Source organism: Gymnoscopelus microlampas (genome assembly GCF_963454915.1).
Source record: "Gymnoscopelus microlampas genome assembly, chromosome: 1".
In the NCBI taxonomy this organism is placed as follows: Eukaryota; Metazoa; Chordata; class Actinopteri; order Myctophiformes; family Myctophidae; genus Gymnoscopelus; species Gymnoscopelus microlampas.
In genome coordinates, this window is record NC_139962.1 from 19,111,017 (window position 1) to 19,132,657 (window position 21,641).

Here is a 21,641-nt window from a genome sequence, read left to right on the forward strand (position 1 = left end):
TAGATTTGACTTATCTGCAAAGCATATCACCCTCTCACCACAGGGCAGTGTTGAAGAGACTTTAATTTGGCCTGGGTATGCAAATCTGGGGGTGAGGGGTGGAGTGCAGCATCTTATCTGAGAAGCATTAGTGCACATCATTGCAAATGCCATTTTATTCGCCTCTCAGCAACCGTGAAAAAAAACACAACATGAGCAGCAATCTTTTGTATGGCGAGAGTGTGAGCTAATGAGATGAATCAAGAATCACTAGCCCAAAGCGAACATTTTAAGTGGTGTATGTACTGTATCCTACAGTATATTTTAAGTGTGCGAGCGTGTGTTTAAAAAAACAATGTGCAAACCCCATTTTTGTTTTCCTATGTAAGCTGGTGCAGTGCAAATAAACAAAGAAATCTTATTAGACAAGGCAAAGACAAAACGACAACAACGACGCTTAATGAAATATAAATATTAAATCACTGAAATGTAATGAAAGCCATTTATCTTGACCAAACACGCTTTAACCAACTCATTCAAGGACAAGAGCAATAACTATTAGCAATAGCTTTTTTTTATTCAGTCTTTTCAATCTTTTTTCTTTTTTTTTCAGATAGATCACAATGAACACAGCCTTTAGACAATAGCAGTTGAGATAATCCATACAAATGAATGTCTCTGGTCTTTTCACCAGTTGCCCATTGTAGCGTGGAGCCCTATGGTAACAGTGTGGGCTTGGAGGGTGAGGGGACAACATTGACAAACATCGGGTGCTTATTTTAACTAACCAAAAGGACATGTTGATGTCTTTATATGTGCGTGAATCAGTGGCTATCTGCGAGTAGCCTACATCATGTGTTTGCCTGCATCAGTGTGAGTCAGAGAAGAGAGGGGATTAGCCACATCCAGCGAGGGCCTGTTTTAATCACTTGGTAAATTCAGCAGTCTCCCGTGGCCAAAAATACCCCACCCTAGATTTGACTAATGCACCGATCAATCCTTTTGCATGCCTACAGTGGGTAATTAGACAATAATGAGAAGCCTTACATTAGGCTTGATCCCCAACTATGTGTTGACCTCAGCAGCCACTGCTCCATTAGACAGCAAATAGCCTGAGAGAGGACCATGGCTATAAAGCATACCTTCTATCCCCCCCGAACCAGCTCATTTCATGCCCGCAGCTTGCCAGGGTGTACAATCGTAGCAGCCAGACCAGAGGAACACCATTAGTGGGGACAGCCTTTTAAAAATGTCTGAACTGTGACATTGACTGTTTTTTTTTGTGGTAGCCAGATCCTGACTAAAAGACAGAGTCCTGGGGTGAATTCAGTGCTAGTTTCAATGAATGGCCCAAACAAAAGGAGCACAGCAATGGTTTAATGTGATGGCATTAAAACCAAGAACTATATAGTCACAAAAAAGTTCAAACCATGAATCCATTAAAACAGATGAATGCACACTGCTGGTGTGCGCTGGACATACACGTCTACACACACATCTACACACAAGGAAGTTCTTGAAATAAGACGAGGAAACAAAGAGCATACAGTGATAAAACGATGGTACATCACAAAGACTCATGAATGGCTCTGCACTATAGGGAATGTGAGTGCTCAATGCTTAAGTATGTACTGAGGATCAAAGTTACAGAGCAAACTTTGTTCATGATATGTGGCAAAAGTCAACCCTGTCAGAATTATCGGGTCACAATTGAAAGAGGCCGGAAATGTATACAGTGTGTATATATATATATATACTGTATACATTTCCGTGTGTGTGTGTGTGTGTGTGTGTGTCTCTGTGTGTGTGTGTGTGTGTGTGTGTGTGTGTGTGTGTGTATACTTTTTTTTACATTTCCAGAGAGATTAACCTATCAATACTCCTGTACATAGAAAGAGCAAGCAAATAAGCGATGAGGAGGGGGGAAACACAAGCAAATGTAAGGAGAACAAACAGAAAGTATACACAGAAGAAAACATCTTAAAGGTAGGAGACAGGTAATGTAAGATTCCATTATAATGCAACAGTGTTTATGAAGGACATCTGTCGTTTAGCAAGCTCCCCCTGGGCGGCACAGTGTTTTAAATGACACAACAAGGATGCATCTCAATACTCTGACAAGTCTTCCTTTACTTGTCTCCTCCTCTCAGCCAAAATGTATTAGAAGACACTGGACCAGGGTGTTCACTAAAGAGAATATCCTGGCGTTTATCACTACCTGTTCAATAAAATTGTGTCGACTAAGAAAAGAGAGAGGGAAAGAATAAGGGGAAACAATTTCAGAATACTCAGACAATGACATGTGTCTGTAGGATAGAATGTGTTTCATCTGCCAACCCTGACATACTATATGAACACAACAGGAGCCAAGTCCATGCACAAGTCATTGTTCCTTCACTTGGGCATGTCTCAACAAGAACTTGAGGTTATTGTCATATTTAATCTAACAGCCTACTGTTTTGCCTATCTTATTGTCATTGAATATTAGAAAAAGCACTCCCCCCCATTATTATTTCAGAGGGTGGCCGAAATGTGCCAAGATTTTTAAAAATAAATATTTGTATATATAGTTTTGTTTTATTAAGAAAGCCTGAATGTGAAGACACTTGGTTGATATAAACCATGTACCTAAACACCGAAGACATCAAATCTAAAGGAACTTCAGAAAGTGTTTCAGATGTTATGTTTCTCTGGAAAGTATGACAATTCTAATGTGTATAGTGAAGGAATACATACAGTACATACATAAACAACACAGACCGCTGAAAAAAAAGAACCTCTTTTGGTCCTTTATAGAAAATGCACATTCGGGTGGACCAGGGTTTCATAAGCAGTCACAAGCTCCACAGAAACAACAAGCTCTCCGCAGAGACAGTAAGGCAGTTATATGATCACCAAGGAAACCACTCCACTTTTCATTATGGCAGGTTTCTTTTTCCCCCTTTTTTTTAAAAAGAAAGTAAAAACAGAACCAAAATACATAATACCCATTCGAGTTATTGTTAAAGGAAATAGCTGCCCCGTAAAAATCTGCTCAGTAAAAATACTCAAACTGTTGTCTTGTGGTTGTTTGTTTTTTGTTGTTGTCGTCGTTGGTTTGAACTGTATTCTAGGTCGGCTGGCTCGTTACGCTTTCAACAGTTAATGTATTTGATCCAGTTAGATCTCAGGGTAGAAAGAGGCGACATGTCAAAAGCACTGAAGCCAGCCTGCAGGATGCAGAATAGAGAGGGGGAAAACATCAACAAAATCCCAAACTAAAGCAAACTCACAGAGTTCGACAGCTACTAAGGCAACTTTTGCCAAATACAATATAAGCCCATGTATATTGCAACACAACTATATATTAATTTAATAAAATACACAATATCGCTTTTGTACACATAACAATTTGGCTCAAATGCACAGAAATTGCAGTAAAATCAATAAAAATATGTCATTTTTTATGTAAACACATTTAAATTGGATACATTTACACATATAATGATATATGTATAGTGATAATGTGAAGGGACATTTTCTTGTTTGTTAATATTTTGGGGTATTTTTCTTTGAAACAGTGGCAGTGTCCTTTGCGGTTCTTTGAATAAATACCCCTCTTAACCTGTTCCTTTACTCCAGGACACCTTTTTTGCTCAAGATTTTCTCATTTCGTGTTTTCTTACAAAATGTATAAATATCTCGTTAATATCTGGACACTATACATGAATTCATACATATATTGATCTATATAATCATATAGATGTTATCTTTTCACAGTTGAGGAAAAAATGTCCCTTTTTATACAGGATTGTGATTGCCTTGAGGCAGAGTCAGACACATGGAAATTCACCGTACACAAGGGACTGAAAGCTGATGATTTACATGTATTAGACGATTACACAGATGGCCAATTTTATTTGGGTGCACATGTGTGTGTGTGTGTGTGTGTGTGTGTGTGTGTGTGTGTGTGTGTGTGTGTGTGTGTGTGTGTGTGTGTGTGTGTGTGTGTGTGTGTGTGTGTGTGTGTGTATGCGTGCGTGCACGCACGCACGTGCTCGTGTTCATGTAGGTGCGTGTGTGCGTGTATTTGCAGTGTAGTACATATGTATTAAAACGGGTGTCCACAGCTACACCAGTCAGGAAACATGAATGCTTAAATAGGGGGTGGAGACACAGCTTACACATGTGATTATAAATGACAGGTGAAACATGGTTTACACTGTTAATAATTCCCCATCAGTACAACACTCTGGTCCCTTTTAAGTCCATCGCTGACCCCAAATCTGAACACCCCTGATTAGCCAGCCTCTTCGCTTCCAACACACAGAATCCGTTAACGCGCTGAACACCAATAATACAAAGTCAGAAAAGATAAAGTTGTTTTTGTGTCTTTCTGTCCTTCCCTGGTCCCCAAGGGAGCCAGACTTTTGTTCCTCTGTTCCTATACCTCGATTGTCATGTCTGACCATACGAAGTCCTTGTCTTTTTTATGCCGCTGGCAATCACACTTAACAGAAATCCGCCTACACACAATCAGATATGTAGGATTTCACAAGAGACCATGAACAACACACTTATGAGCTGGTGGGCACTTAGATAAAAGCTTGCAAGGAGCCAGAAGCATAAGCCTCTGCCATCTGCTTAAAGAATCCAAAACAAAACAGAGTTCATAAAGTCAACAGAATTCAAACGTTCAAATTTTAGTAAGTTATCAAGAATGGTAGCAATGTCACCACAACCAACTGGTGCCAAAGCAATATTATAAATTGTTTCCATTGTCCTTCCAGTTGTAGTTATTTTCATCAACAAATAATTTGATCACAGCTCCTATTATAAGAGCTTTAGTTGAGTTGTTTTGGTGACAGTTTTTGATGGCAGTCGCATCCTTTCCTCTCCACTCGTCTCCTCTCATCTCCCTCCTTACTCTTTCTGAGTTCTCTGTGTCACTTCCTGAGCGTGCCAGTGGCCTCACTTCCTCTGCAGTCCTGCAGCAGTTTGTCGATGTCCCTCACCACCTGGTCGGCGTCCATGCCGTCGTGGCCCGCCTCGAGCTCGGGCTGCTCCAGGACGCGCTCCATTTCCCCCGAGCACACCGCCTCCTGGCTGATCCTGGACCGGGCCTCCGCTAGCACCTTGGCCACCGGGTCAGACGGAGGCATGGCCGGGTAGACGCCCTGTTCTCTGCTTTGTTTGGCCGGTGACAGATACTGGCCGTCAGGGGGGCCATAGTGGCCTGAGCAAGTGGCGGGCGGAGGCTTGCCCTCCGCGCCGTCTGCTGGGCTCTTCACCGCGGAGCAAGGGGAGTTGGTGGAGCAGCCCTTGGTGGGGCTGCCGGAGGCGGAGGGCACCTCCTGGAGCAAGGGGCTCAGCGCGCGCTTGGCCTTCAGGTAGGGCTTGACGTTAGCGACCAGGATGGTGTGGTCTCGGCGCTCCTTGCCAAAAGTACAGAAGGTCTTCTTGCCGTTGGGGTTGACGGTCTCGTAGGTCTCTGCCTCTGGCACCGTCTCCATCCCTGCGGGCACAAACAGATTGTTCCGGTAGTCCACGCCCTCTGCCTGGTTGCCGCCCGCTGGGAACTGCGGCATCCAGCAGCGGTCAGAGTGACCCAGCACCCGGCACTCCTCTGTGCAGTTCACGCAATCCTCGTCTGCAGAGACAGAAGATAATGACAAAGGGGGGTTACAGGTGAGACCACAACATGCAGTAGAAGACAGTCTTGCACATGAGTAATATAATTACACCACACACTGAGAGGGGAGCTAAATAAAATCTGAAAATTGCGCATCACTGAATTCTGAAGAGCCGAGAGTCCAAGGTTGGGTAATTAGAGCTAAACATAATGAAATAATGTGAATCCACACGCACGCACGTGCACACGCGCACACACACACACACACACACACACACTTTCTAGGGGACCTGCTGGGTGGATATGCATTTTCCAAAGCTCTGATCAAGGGGATGGCAGAGCATACAGAAGGGATGGGATGGGGGTGGGCTACAGAGAGGAAAACAACAACAGTTGAGGTTTGGCAAAGGCATAATGCCGTTATCATAAATTCATGTCACTGAGCTTTGAAGCCCTCCCTAGACAGAGACACTGTGCCAAACGCCTTGTGCTTCTTCCCTATGTGTGTTCCTGCATGTTTATTTGTTAGTTGGAGAGAGAGAGAGGGAGACACACACACACACACAAACACACACACACACACACACACACACACACGCGCGCGTGTGCGTGTGTGCTTGCTTGTGAGAAAGAGGATGCGTGCATGCATTCTCCTCTTTCATCTCTATTCAGAAGGATGCACACTCTGGCTGATTACGGGAGTGTTCATAGCTGTGTGAAATGGATCCAGAAATGGGTAGGGGAGAAAAAAAAACTCATTTCTTTCTCCCCTATTGGGCACAGGGTGAAAAACAGAGGAAGAAAGAGCATCTGTTGTCCCACAAATGGAATGTTTCCATTGGCCAGGTGGGATAAAGCTAAGACAACAGACTGGCAGACCCGATACCATGACTTCATATTACCGTGATACAATGTGCTTCTTCAAACCATATGTATTACATATTCCAGTCAGATCCAATATCAAATAATGGTTCCAGGTTATTCTTAGCATTTGTTTGACCGGTACTGGAGTACAGAGTGGGTGGAATTTTACAGTAGATAAGTGACCCGTCAACAAAGTATAATGCTTTTCATTGAATGACTAAACTTTCTGGTTCACACAATGCAGCGTTTGAGATGGGCAAATCTGACCTACCTGCCAATATGATTTAGCTCTGTGTTGAGTTTTACATATCTGAGCATACCATTTCCTTCTGTACAGAATACAAATTCAGATAATAAGCTTTCGAGAAAGAAATATAGTAAAAGTCAAAAAAGTGTATAGTCAAACTTTCTTCTGTGGTCAAAGTCAAACTGCAATAGGTATTTTGTGGGATTAGGTGTAACATGTATAATAGGCTAGCATATAAAAATAATTTCATCAAACAGCATGAAGTCTTAACGTCCCAAATCAGTCTTAATCACATAAAGTGATTAAGACTAAGTGACTAATGACTCATACTCCTCATGCAACCCCTTATAATATAATGCTGCTAATAACAGTTTAGGTTGATTTAGAGTTATGTATCAATGTTTGTTGAGCCTCTGATATAAACAGGGACACTTGCATGCCTGCAGTAAAAAAAAAAAAAGGATTATGCCTACATGAAATAATATTTATACATTTTTGGTTTGGGATTTATTCAAAGATACAACCAAAAATACAACACTTACGAGGATGGGATCCAATGCTTTTGGACAAGGCCATCGAACATTGAGGTAATACATACTTTCCTCATCTCAAAACAGGAGAGGGAAAGTGTTGTATACAGTATCAAACTAATACTATGTGTTATTGTTGATGTGAGTGTCTGAATTAAGTGGATGTGGTTGGGTTCACTTGGGGGTCTAGGCTCGTCTTTGCAGTGTTTCAGGTCAGTAGCCCCAATTCCCAAGAGACTGCTCTCCTAAGCCACAAAGGATGAGCTTAAGACTTCACAAATGTTTAAGGAAGGCCAAATACCACTGCCAAAGAGAGGCTGACATTTCCCATGCTGAAGCAGTCATCTGGGAGGAAATAAAAGGAAACACAGAAAAGGGAAGCTTGACCAGTTTGAGACAGAGTAAATTGAAATGGTGGGGGTGAGAGCATGTCACTGCCCGAACCCACACAAAGCCAGTACAGTATGTCCGTCTGTGTTTGTGAAGAGTGATTTGAGATTAGAAAAAGAAAGTCCAGGCCCCATGTCAAGGCACACAAATCGGTCCGAAGCTAGTGGAAATCGATTTTTACACTTTGAGAGTCAATAACACAGAGCTAAACACACATCCAAACACATACTAGTAGATCCTACACACACAATGCTAACTGGTTAGGCTTCAAACACCCAGCTTGTCTGCATTCCAGTCACACACAATTAACTTGGCTTCCACAATGTCTTCATGCTCTCCCGAGGTGATTGCCCATTCACTGGGCACATATTAAAACATAAATAATCCATGGAGACATAGTGTATTTCCCTGCATCTAGTTGGAGGGAATCACGGATAGCTTATTCATGGTGGAGCTGCACGTTCAACCTTGAGACTCCTCATATCTATGGCTAACAATATGACATATAAGGGTGACATTCATCTCTCTCTCTCTCTCTCTCACCCTCTCTCATTATTGGCCCTTGCTCTATTCGGATGTGCTATAAAGGCAGTCCACCAAGGTCATAGTGGCGATTCATTTGCTATAGACCTCGACAGTGATGTTCTAGAAGTAAACGTCCCATTCATGTTCTCCGTAGAGAACTGTATTATCAGCTTTAATGTTGTAACTCGTTGTTACCAAGTGGGATTGTGTATAGGCATTTTAGTCTGTGGAAAACCCTTTAAATGTCATAGATCGACCAGGAGGCAGGCTTGCAAGTAAAATAATATAATTTATTCCAGGCCTGGACAACAATAGGAAATAACAAAAGAAATAAACAACTCAAAACTCAACAGAACATAAATAACAGAGAGGTAAGGTGTCAGCCTCTCCCCATGGCAGCCCACACTCTACTGACCAGCTCTCCTTCAGCTCTCCTTTATATAGTCTAACAGACCCCACCCATGGCTACAATCAACCAACCCCGTGCATTCAAAATCCACCCAAGCTGCTCCCCATGTAGCATTAAGCAGCTCCTCAGGCTTCAAGGCAGCCTCCCCTTTACAGCATCTGATAAATAGATAAACACAAGTATATTAGATTCCATGTCACAACAGAATGTGCACCTTCTGTGGGACTGAGAATCTACAAGTTATACAAAACAGCATCATATACAATGAATGTGTAATACTAGTAAATTAGTCAAGCTGCTCTGTCACAATCTAATGTAGACTTGCCAGAAGGTCCCTGGCTGTAAAATGACGCAACACGTATATGCTCCTGTAGAAGCCACACATCTGTATGCAATCAATCTATTTTTTTTTTTTAACTGTTTAATTTTCCATGCCATGGGGAAATACTTCCCTACCCACAATCCAAAATGTTACCACCCCCCACGAACGTCACGTGTTTCACGAGTTTCTACTATTCTAGATCCCATAGTCAGGTGACACGATCGTAAAACGACAATCATAACAATCAACTACAATATTTTACAACACTATTAACAATATAAAGACTATAATAAAGACAACGATTAAGGTTGAAGAGAATTAGTTCCTTCATTTTAAAAAGTCCATAAGGGTTACATTTGTACACTTTTGGAGTTACAAATGGATAAATAGTTAAATGGGAAAAAATGAACACAGTGGATTTTACTGTGTACAAGTTGAAAGTTATCTTAGATTTTTTAACATAACCTTTACTTGAAAAGCCATGGCAAATGGTATTTTTCTTTCACACTTAAAGACACAGACACACACTGTAATGTCAAAATGGAATGAGAGTGTTATTAAAAATATGCAATAACCCGGAGGAACCAGACCATACCAACATTGTTGCAACAACTGTCAAAACTTTGCCTATTACAGCTGAGCCCCCTAGATCCATTCAAACATATTCTGCTAGCATTCAGCCTTCTATCTCCAACAAAACAGCCATATTGTTATACGATAATCTCATCAAAATCCAGTATCATGAAATTCTGCCTATTTCTATCAGGCATATGTCTATTCAGTGGTCGGAGTAAGATTGAAAGAAGTCTTTCTGCTGAGCGATAAAAGCCCCTGGTCTTTCTCCATGAACAAAATGTCCTCTCTTTTCCTTCCAGAATTTTATTTTGAGTAAATTAGCACGGGCATGAATTTGGGACAGCAGACAAGTATAAAACATATAGGGCATTGTAAAGAAGAAAGGCCCCTCAATTTTGTCTGATTTTCACATGCCATACTCAGAATAGCCAGGATCTGTGTGTGTGTGTGTGTGTGTGTGTGTGTGTGTGTGTGTGTGTGTGTGTGTGTGTGTGTGTGTGTGTGTGTGTGTGTGTGTGTGTGTGTGTGTGTGTGTGTTGTGCCCCTCAACTTCAGAATGTGAAAAGTGTGCCTGTGTATCCATGTGTGTCAAAAAAGTGTGATTTCCCTAAACACCCCCCCCCCCCCCCCCACCCCCGGCCCTATGTGCCCATCCCTTCTCATATTATTACCCAGCCCTGTGATTAATGTCCCCTCGTCACAGTGCAACCACGGGGGGATGAGTGCAGGAGCAGATCTGTACTCACAGCCTATTGCTAGCAGCACAACAGCATGGGGAGATATAGATAGCATTATCTGAGGGTGGGAGAGAGCATCAGCTTCCCCAAAAGTTCTAAAATAGTGAATGCTATCAACATATACTGCATCCATTTTTAATTCATCTCTGCGCTGGGTATAGCTTTGTACTTCCACGCACACCTGGGTCCTCATTACGCAGCCTTAGGAGACACTGGGACATGGGATTAGTTGGAGGATGATCTAAGAGCATGTGCAAGCTTGTTACACGCACATGTGCGCGTACTTGTATTTTTGTAGTAGAAGTCCCCCCAACCCTCCCAAAGGTGGACAGGAGGAAAGGCAGCTGACAAATTTCACCAAGCATCTGTGGCAGACCATGACTGCACCTGTTCACCTGAGGGGGCTCACAGTGTGTGTTTGTGTGTGTGTGTGTGTGTGTGTGTGTGTGTGTGTGCGTGCGTGCGTGCGTGCGTGCGTGCGTGCGTGCGTGCGTGCGTGCGTGCGTGCGTGCGTGCGTGCACACGTGTGTGAGGTGGGGTGGGACTCCTCTGTGTGTAATCCCCTCACCCATTGCTATCCAGTCCAGCTGATGCTTTGCCAGGCTTTAAACGTAAAAAGAGAGAGAGTAGTGAAATTGTGACTCTGAATAGAAGAGAAGATTGCTTGCAATTTAAGGTGGAGATGGTCGAGAGCAGGGTTTTTCTGTAGGCAGAGTCTGTATGTAGGTACGTCCAGTCAGTCGCCATAATAGCAGACCACCAGAAGCGTACTGTTTGACCAGGAAATACCAAAGTGAAACTCATGAAGCGTGAAACATATTTCAGTGGACCTCAACAGAAGCACTTTTGCTCTTATAGTTGAAGTATTTATAAAGATCACTAATTCCATTTGGTGGAAGGAGACATTTCGGCAGTCATTTTGTCAATGCAGGCTGACATATCCATTATTCTTTGTGCATGGGAGAGCTTCGCCACAACGAACATCAGCCCACAAAATGACACTAGTTAACCATTTTGTTCATGAACTAAATTGCTATTTGCGTGGCTTCAATCACAAACTGCACAACTAGAAACTTGCTATTGATAGCTTTGAGGATTTGACACAGAGGCCATGCCGTTATTAGATTTAATGAATTTAATTTTTGTTTTGTAGGCTGCTTTTCTTATTTTTTTCAGGGGCAATGTAGAATAACAATAATTAAAAAAAAGAAATCAATATTGCATTCAATGTAGCTGTAAGGGCTATTTCAGTCTTGGGGAGAATGTTAAAGCTCCCATTCCCTCCAATAGAACAAACATTTAGGAAAATGTGATTTTATATGGCACTCCCTCTGACCCTCTGAATGATAAAGCCGCAGGCTCCCTTCCACAGATGTTATGGTGTGAATTAGCCTACTCGTTAAGATAACATGGGTTGATCAGAATATACTGATATTTATCAGCAAATCAGACATGGAGCCAGTGGGCACAGCATTGTTATGGAAATGGTTGCTCAAGTGCATTAGTAGAAAGCTGTTGCTAGTTCTCGTTTGAAATCAAAACATTATGTTGGTGAAAAACAGGTTCTCCTCCACAGTTAGGGAACATATTTTGCCAGCATCTCTTGCGCGTTCAAACAATATTTTCATTACATTACATTCCCATTTGTTTGTGGGCTTTATCACATGGCTGTTTGATCAGCTACTAACACAGTTTTGAGGAAGTGAGCATCTCATGTAATGACAGGAGAGACGCATCACATACAAAATAAAAATATGAAAATAAATATTATAAATAAAGTTATATATTGTATTTTATATATATGTTTACATGTTACATTTACATCATCTTTGCTACATTGTAGAATTGTTCAGTCAGGAACACTCACGTCAAAGTAGATTTTACCATTTATTAGAACAAATGGAATACAGTTAAACTTGGCGTTAAAGCCTCCGCTTTTGGAGATGTTCCCTGAATTTTGTCCAAGCAGCATGCTAAGCAAAACCAGGGAATGTTAAGCAAAACCCCCATAGGGATACAATATCAAACAATAAGCAATACATTGACATATTAGCTTGAATCAGCAGATATAATATCACAAGTATTTGAGCCTATGCCAGACTCTGATCAAAAGGTGGAGGCTGGGGTGGAGGAGGCAGCTAAGCAGCAACGAAACAGGCAGCAAGACAAGCAGAGACCTAGTGAATGCAAAGCCGTATTTAAAGGAACCTCTTTGTTAAGGCGTGAGCTCTGATTGGATGGAGTATATGAATGTGTGACGTAATGGCCAGCAGAGCTGTGAATGGGGAATAGGAGGCTAGGCTGATCTTTACATCAGCTGACTGACAGCCGATTACAGCTGAGGCGTGCAAGACTTCCGTGTCCCGCATGAACTAACGCTATGCTTCATTTATTTTGCTTCAAACACTACTATTTCACCACCATCCATGCAAAGACAATGATGCAGGAGTTACTTGTGTTCCATGTCGGCTATGGGAACTAAAATGGTAATATAGGAAGGAAAATGGTAACATAGGAAGGAACCAAAGTTTAAGAAAACACTTCACAGCAAAATAACACAGTATCTGCCCCTCTCTGATTGGCCATTGCTCGCCTCGGTCGCTGCTCATTTGCATAAAGTTGGACTTTGCTCAACTTCCTTTTTTTTTATCTCCATTTTTTTTTTTGACAAAGCAATTTTGTGGCCCAGCGACCTTTGTAAATGAATGACTTCTTCCGGACACTCCCGGATACAGTACCTCTCCCCTGTGAGATAGCTTTTATCACAGTGGGAGGCCAGAGAATGCACAGCAGGAAAATGCTTGGCGGCATTGGTAGGGGAGCCCAGCGCCTGGCGATGCTGAGTATGAACCAAGGACAAATGTCTCTGGATCAAACACATCCTCTCTTCAGGCATTCTCACACACACACACACACACACACACACACACACACACACACACACACACACACACACACACACACACACACACACACACACACACACACACACACACACACACACACACACACACACACACACACACACACACACACACACACTACAGCCCCCCCCCCCCAACATCAACTAATGCTGGGCTAAGTTGTTCAAAGGAACACCCTGAGGGGAGACTATTCATGTATAGGAGAGTGGGGATGAAGCACGGGGAAGAGGGGATGAAGAGGAGACCGGGCTCATACTCAAAACACAAACAAACACGCTAAGCCTAATCAATGATGCGCAAGAGGGGCTTCGCACCGTGGGTGTTGTGAGCGAATAGGCACACACACACAGGCAACAGGGTTCAGTGAAATGTATAGAGATGATGGTTATTTGTTTATATGGATGCATGCGTCACAAAAAGCAACCTTTCTCTTCTCTCTCTCTTCTCAGCAATCAGACTTTCCCTTAAGCCATTAAGACCGGGGACGCATCTGTGTCACTTTTTGATTTGAGCTATAAAAAAACATTTTTTTATTCTTTGGCTATTCAAAAATAGCAGATCTGCAAGCTCATAGCGCGGCACCGAGTGCCGTGCTACGAGCTTGTAGATCTGCTATTTTTGAAAAATCGTGAAAATGTGTGCAAATCTTTGAATATATATTGTTTAAAGCGAACATTTTTAACTCAAATCTTTGCTCCTGGGGGTCCCTGGAACAACATATTTTGAGATGCGGGTCGGCGGCCAAATACATATAATTTGGGGGGGTCCTTGACATGAAAAGGTTTGAGCACCACTGATATAGAAACATACGTTTTTTTCAGAATACTGTTTAGAAGACATTTGTAGAATCGGCTTCAGGTCTTAATGGGTCAAAATGCATGACAGGTCAATTGGAAATTGTTCTCAATTGTGGGTAAAAAGCAGCAGGTTTGTGTGGTACTGTTTGCCTGTGCCTTAGTTTACTGTTGACCAGAGATGAATGTAGTCTGCTTCTAAGTTCTGCCATTGTTAGGAAATATGTAACACGAGTTGTGATTTATTTGTCGTACTGCATTAAAATACGAATGGCTGGGTTGACCCATGCGTCTGTATAAGAAGCCATATCAGCACAAAGTACTCAATACAAAGTGCAACCTTCTATAATATCAACTATCAAAGGCGCCAGAGGTTAGACAAGCAAGAGAAAAAAAGTAAAACACCTCTCACCATTTCTGGTGTTATCTGCTGACAATCAGATATCGGCTTGTAAAAAGAAAAAAGGGGGGAAAAAAAGCACCTGACAAACAGGTTCAACAGCAGCAAACCGCCATGGGAAACTATCCAATGCAAAAAAATAAAAGTGCTGAGAACAGCCAAAGTGATGTTTATCTCTAAACATGTCAGTCGAAGAGTGACAAGAGTCTTCAGAGAGTGACCTATCTGTCAGCACCCTATTCACAACAATGTAAAGCGGTTTTCCTTCAGCTGCTGTCGTAGTTAGTCACCTCTATTGATCCCGTGGGGGGAATTTCAGTCGCACAGAGGCAGCACGGCAGTTAGAGTTACAAAGTTACAGACACAGAGGTAAGGAAAGTACTGTCGGATACAGCACCGTCAATAAAGAACAACAACAGTAAACAAATGTATAGACATATACGACTATTCTGCACTATGCAGACAAAAACAACACCACCAGGTTACAGTGTCCTCCCAGTATCCCGCCCATAACAACAACAAAAAAAGGGGAGGGGGGGTCATACTGACCACACGGGGGGGTCTGGGGGGCTCGCCCACCGGGATAGTTTTAACCCATTAAGACCTGAGGCGATTCTTAACACATTCCCTGCCAGAGTTTATTCATAAGGTACTCACCCACTGCCAGCGTTTTTGAGTTTTATAGCCTTTTGAACCGTTCACAAAAAAATTATATCCATTAAAATCCGCGATCGGATGGTGTTTATAAACAGCAACGACGGACGTACGAGCCCTCATAATGTTTACACTTTTTTTCCCTTTTCTTCTTCTGTGGTATCGGCCGCTGAAAGAGGCTGCAAACGTCATATCCGTTTGGCTGTGACGTGGCTGTGACGTTTCCCCACCGGCCATCTTAGATTAGCTTAGCCTCCGATCGGCTATCAGATCGTTTTTAAACACAAAGAGGATAACCGTTCGTCGATCAAAGAAAAGAAAATACAACCGGAGCTTACCATTCGTTTTTTAAACCGTGTGAAAATCATGATCTTTAGCCAAAACCAGGGAAAAACTGTTTTTTCAAGATAAAAAACGAACCGGAAACGGTTGTCGGAAATTTTCTCATAGGATGGGTCGGAAGCGTCATGGGGAAAAAAAAAATCAAGGATGGTACCAAACATTTTTTTTTTTTGTTATTAAACCACATAAAAAGATGATCCCGAGATATCTCGGGATACGCAGGTAACGGGTGGATTTAATGTCCCGAGATATCTCGGGATTGGCAGTATATGTGTTAAAAATGTTTCTAAATCCAGTTTTTTGAAAAAAATCGAAAACCTTTTTATTTCAAGATTTTTGAATAGCCAAAGAAATCTAAAAATGACACACACAGATGCGTTCCCGGTCTTAATGGGGTAACAGAGTAGATGTAATTTCCAGCATTCTGGTGGACATTTGATGAAAATAGCAGATCTACTGCAACTTGTTGCAGTGTGAGGCGTTGTAAGCTTGGCTATTTTCGGAGAAGAGATGGTGTAAAAGGAAAAAAAGGAGGGTACCAAGTGTGGACCCCTGGAGGGCCCTGGACAACATATAGGGTTTAAGTGCTTATGTTTCATCACACACAGCGGTTTGGGAGAAACTAAGCTGACATATACCTTGTCTGAATACCCATGATACCTTGATGAGGAGCTTAATGAGCGATAGAAATAGCAACGTGGGGTTTGGGGATGTGGGGGTGGGGTTACTGCTAACCATACTCAGAGGTGTAGCAATAATTCAAGGTCACTGAGGAAACATTCTGGCTTCAGTTTAATTAACACTTGGGATTCTGCTGTGTTTATAACCTTCAGTCTATTGCCAACATATGAAACCGAAAACACTGGACGATTTATATTTCTCTGACAACTACATGGACTACTACTGTCTCTTGTAATGCAGTGGTTTTCAACCAGTGGTCCGGGGACCACCAGTGGTCCTTGAGGGAGTACCAGGGGGTGCCCAGCGAAATTAGTTAACATAGCGTCACAATATTTTTTAACCACTTAGCTTTGGCTATTCAAAAATAGCAGATATACAAGCTCGAGCTTGTAGACCTTGAAAAACCTTGAAAAAGTGTGCATATCTTTGAATATTTATATTTTTTAAAGCGAAAATTAACTGATATTTTGCTTCTGGGGGTCCCTGGCACAAAGCCTTTTCATATGGGGGTCTGCGGCAAAATGTATATCAATTTAGGGGTCCTTGGCATGAAAAAGGTTGAAAACCACTGTTTGCATTGCAAAGCAATCCATCAGATGAGGATACAGTATGTGAGAAAAATCACTTGAACATATTGTCAAAAAAGGGAATAGTACTAAACTTGTTATCTACTGTAGCTAAAATTATGTATTAAAAACATGGTGTGTTACGGCCTGTGAAAAAAGGTCACTAAGCCAAAATGTTACCACCAGCATAACAGCAAAACAGTATAACAACACCCAAATCATCTCTCATACATACATTCACGCAAAACTCAAAAGCAGATCTAGAACAGCAGTTCTAATGTGGCACAGACAGGCATGATGAGACACACCTAGTGAGGTACAGGTAGGTACTGTATAGGTGACAAAACGACCGGGGGGGCAGATTGGGTGACAGGAAAAGGAACAAAGACAGCCAGAAAAAAACACAGAAATATGCAAGGGTTCCGCTCTGCCTCAATACCTGGAGGAAGACACGGCACGGCGGGCGCCCCGAAGGGTGGCAAAGGAGACGAGAGGAGGACTTATTAGAAGACAAGGCGAGAAGCGTGGCGAATCAGTGGCTAATCCTCCGTTTCCTCTAAGCCGGTGTAATTAGGACATGGGGGATCGCACCATGACAGAGGATGCTTCTAGACCGCGCCATTGCAGATACTTCCTCGTGCTTTAGCCCGGGCAAATTCTAGGTTTCTCGGCTAAATTTAGTGTGCTTCTTCTGTGTGGGTGTGCGCACGTGTGGGTGTGCGCACCTGTGTGTGTGTACGTACGTACGCAAGCAAGCATGCTTGTGATTTCTTTAGTCTTTAGTGTGCATCTCTCAGTGTGTTTCACTCATTAGCAACCTAAATAGATGCGGCATGCCTACGCGGGGTTTTTAATTCCGTTTGCCGCATTTGCATCTGCGAATGTGCGCGGGTTTGTTTTTGTATAGCCTTTTGGGAGACCTTTAGAGTACAAGTGTGCACATGTTTGGGTGTATTGCTCATCCGTCAAGACTTTCTATTTGTATGCAAGCGAGCACACGCACACACACACACACACACACACACACACACACACACACACACACACACACACACACACACACACACACACACACACACACACACACACACACACACACACACACACACACACACACACACACACACACACACGTGCACCTTTATACGAGAGAGCAGCGAGAGACTCAGACAACAACGCGAGAGACTAGAGAAGCAGTGCTGCACTCCTACTCACCCTGTTAATAGCCTTAATCTACTTCATTCCCCCAGTAGGCAGCATGCAAGTTGCCATGGCCCATTTACAGAGACATGGGGAGAATGGGAGAAAGAGAGTCACAGTGTGTGCGTGTGTGTGAGAGGGAGGGAGAGATTAAGAGAGAGAAGGAGGGGGGGGGGGGATAAAACAAAAACAAGATATGGTCTAATGACTGCATGCATGTGGAACACTGACTTCATGTGGCCAGTCTATGAATTCAGTACTATGACATCAATACTTTAACGTCTGTCATCGCCATGTTTGGGCAAAGTATCAGACAAATACAATCTCCCTTGACTTCCAATATCATTTAAAGGTTTAAGGTTTAAAAAAGTATAAAAGACAAGTGTGAAAATATTCAGCGATTCTGCGCCCTTGGCTGGCAGAATGCACAAGAAATGTGTCGCTGATCGGTCCAGTGGTTTGCGAGATCAGCCCCTACAGTGTCACATTGTAAACACAAAACAAAAACAAGCTTAGTATACCGCTAGAGCATTAGTTCTCAAAGTGGGGTCCGGGGACCCCCAGGGGTCCTTGAGGGGGTTCCAGGTGGTCCCCAGCAAAATGTTCTTTATCCATACTTTATACATTGGTTATTCAAAAATAGTCACTTCGTGCCACTGCAAGCTTGTACATCTGCTATCTTTGAACATTTTCAAAAAATCTTGAAAGTGTTTGAAGAATTTTGTACAATTTAGCTTTTTTTTCGCATTTTTTTTTCACACAAATATTCTCTTCTCGGGGTACAAAACATTTTCAGATGAGGGGTTTCCAGTGGTCCCCAGCTAAATGATGGAGAGTTGGTAAACAAATGGACCCTTATAACTCTTTAAATTAAATTATTGTTAATCATCTGCATTACTTAATTTACAATAAGTCTACACAAGAGAGAGAATGTAGAATACTTTTTGCCTGTTATCTCTCCTATGATACCAACATCAATACAGCATGGAATGTGGACAAAATCTCATCCAACGATAACAAAATATTCTAAGTCTTGGGTCTGAGGTCTAAATCTCATCAAAAGGTGATGAATCTGTGGCTCAAATGTTGAATAAATAATGGACCTTGATATGAAAAGGGTTGAAAGCCACTGGTATAGAGGGTTTAAGTGGTCAAAAATATTTTAATGAACGTGTAAAACAAAGCCTTGTGCTGCTAATGCTCTGCCCTCTTTCTCCATCTCTCTGTCTGTCTTACCACAACAATTGGATTTGAACCACTCAGGGTGTCATGGCTTCACGCAAGTAATCATTCCCCTGTGTACGAGGATTAGGGACTTGTTTGTGAATGTCTGCCTCAATTGAACCTTCCCCAGGGCTGAACGGCAACATGCAAACATGCACACAGATGGTAACAGAGTATTTCACATTTCCTTCCGCTGATGTAATCCGTCATTGTCAAAAACAGGGTTTCATAAAAACAATCTTTAAAATGGCTACACAGACTAAGATATTGGGCCTTAATCCCACGGAGGTACGTCCATGTTATTATCAGTCACACCACGTATTCGCTATTGTGGAACTAGCCATAGCGCAAAGACACTGGGGTGCAATAGCGAATACCTTAGAGCAACTTTCAACGTTTTTCAGCCCAAGGACCCACTAGCCGAGAGAGAGATGAAGCAGGGACCCCCTCTATATTGTGTGCAATTGTGTTTCAGATTAAACAATTTTTTTTGGTGTTCTTTTTCCCCTCTACGCCTATACCTCTTTGCCAAAAAATAGCCGATCTACAGAGCTTGTAGATCGTCTATTTTTGGCTAAAGTTCTCCTCAGAATGGGGATGCTAGGGTTCAAGTGGTTCATGTGAAAAAATTAAAATCATATCACACAAAGATTTGGCGGACCCCCTGTAGTAACTCTGAGGACCGCCTAGGGGTCCCGGACCCCCTGTTGAAGACCCCTGCCTTAGAGTGATACTACTCTAAGTTGTCTACTTAACCCATTAAGACCTGGAACGCATCTGTGTCACTTTTTGATTTGAGCTAAAAAGCATTATTTTACACTTTGGCTATTAAAAAATAGCAGATATACAAGCTCATAGCGTGGCACCGAGTGCAGCGCTACGAGCTTGTAGATCTGCTATTTCTGAAAAATCGAGAACATTTGTGCAAATCTTTGAATATATATGTTTTTAAAGCAAACATTTGTAACTCAAATCTTTGCCTCTGGGGGTCCCTGGAACTAAATATTTTGAGTTGGGTTCCGCGGCCAAATACATATCATTTTGGGGTCCTTGACATGAGAATGTTTGAGATATAGCAACATAATTTTTTTTCAAAAAACTGAATGACAATATATTTGTCATGCATATATTTGTCTTTTTCATACGTATGATGTTGTATATTTTGACGTAACCGCGTTCTGAAGATGATGGATCATATTGGCGGAACCAAATGTGGAAAAACACTGCCGGTATCCTTTGAATGGTAAGCAATGACCTTGGAGATTGATGTACGATGATGTGCATAGGTTAACCCACAGAGGAAAATATGGCCATCCGTCTAGACGCCATGCAGCTATAGACCCGTCTCCCTGGGAACAGCTGGAAAAATCTATTGTGTATAAGGAGGAAAAGAAAAGGAAAATGCCATGGGGCCCAATGATCCCTGAACCTTGATGTACGGCTACAGCATATCCCGCCACCCGTAATTACTGCTGCTAACTCAGACAGACAATTGTGGTTCTGACAGCAAACATGTGCTTTCATATTGGAGTAAGTAAATGATTTGCCCGCTAAATGTAGCTGACAATATTTGGAGGCGGAGCAACCTACTTTCCTCCAAATCTCAGCAGCCGGTGCTGCAATATACCCTCGAGAGTTACATCCATGACGTTAACATTTCTAGAGACAATAACATCATATCAGCAAAACCGTATCGTTCACAACAAAAGCAGGAGAAACAACATCTGATATCTGTCAAGTATGACAGCAGCAGCTATTACTAGACAGGAGTGTACTGCTGTGTAAGCAAAAGTCCATGGTAAATTAAGTAAATAAATAAACAAGTACTTTTTAATAGCTTTTTGCAGCATATTTATCTTGAATTGACGCTACAATGTATGGGCAGTCGTACAATGGTGTCATGCACCGGAAATAGCCCATCGTGAAGTTATTGAATGGCTATTTTGGGCACATGACACCACCGTACAACAAGTATAAATCAAGCTCATGCCTAATGTGAGAACAATGGTTCCTTCTGGAAGTCAAGGACACACACACGGACACGCACACGCGCACGCGCACACGCACACGCACACGCACACGCACACGCACACACACACACACACACACGTTTGTTTGTTTGTTTGGGGAATCCCTGCCTGAATGCCTGTGACCTGGTGTAATACAACAGCCAAGAGGTGCAACAATAGGGAAAACATGACCTTCTTAATGCTCCTGCAGTGGTGTGTACACACAGTAGCACATATCAGTGTAGATTCACGCTGCAAAAGCATCCTCTCTGGAGTGTAATGTGTGTGATGAGAAAACAGTATACACTTTACTGTGTAGGCATTTTGATCAATTGTGCCAATGAGCAGTAGTGTACTGTAGCTCTCCCCTTAGGATATTGGCTGCTGTTGAACGGAGGCTAAGTGGAGAGGTGGGGAGAGGTATACTTGGTCGATGGCGTTGGCTTTCTCAGCCCCGGGGCCTAACACATTTAGATAGCTAACTGACACACTTTGGATGTATTAGGCACAGCCAGCTCTGTGCCAACCCCTCTTCTATTTCTATTGCACCTCCTCCTCCTCCCTCTGTCACTACTATCTCCTCTCTCCACACTAGACTCACGAGTACGCCTCATATTTCAGTACATTGCTTTAGCATTGATGTCCCTCTTTGCGCTC

The 21,641-nt window shown here is 42.5% G+C and overlaps 1 protein-coding gene across 1 annotated transcript in view; it reads right to left on the reverse strand.

Annotated features, from left to right (window-relative positions):
- Nucleotides 1-3,901: 3,901 nt before the first annotated feature.
- The window catches only part of LOC311045525 (protocadherin-17-like), a 66,715-nt gene continuing 48,975 nt past the window's right edge, over nt 3,902-21,641 (reverse strand). The window contains 1 exon segment of the mRNA XM_084057420.1: nt 3,902-5,608. Coding sequence (XP_083913546.1) covers nt 4,905-5,608 — 704 coding nt within the window. The 3' untranslated portion in view covers nt 3,902-4,904.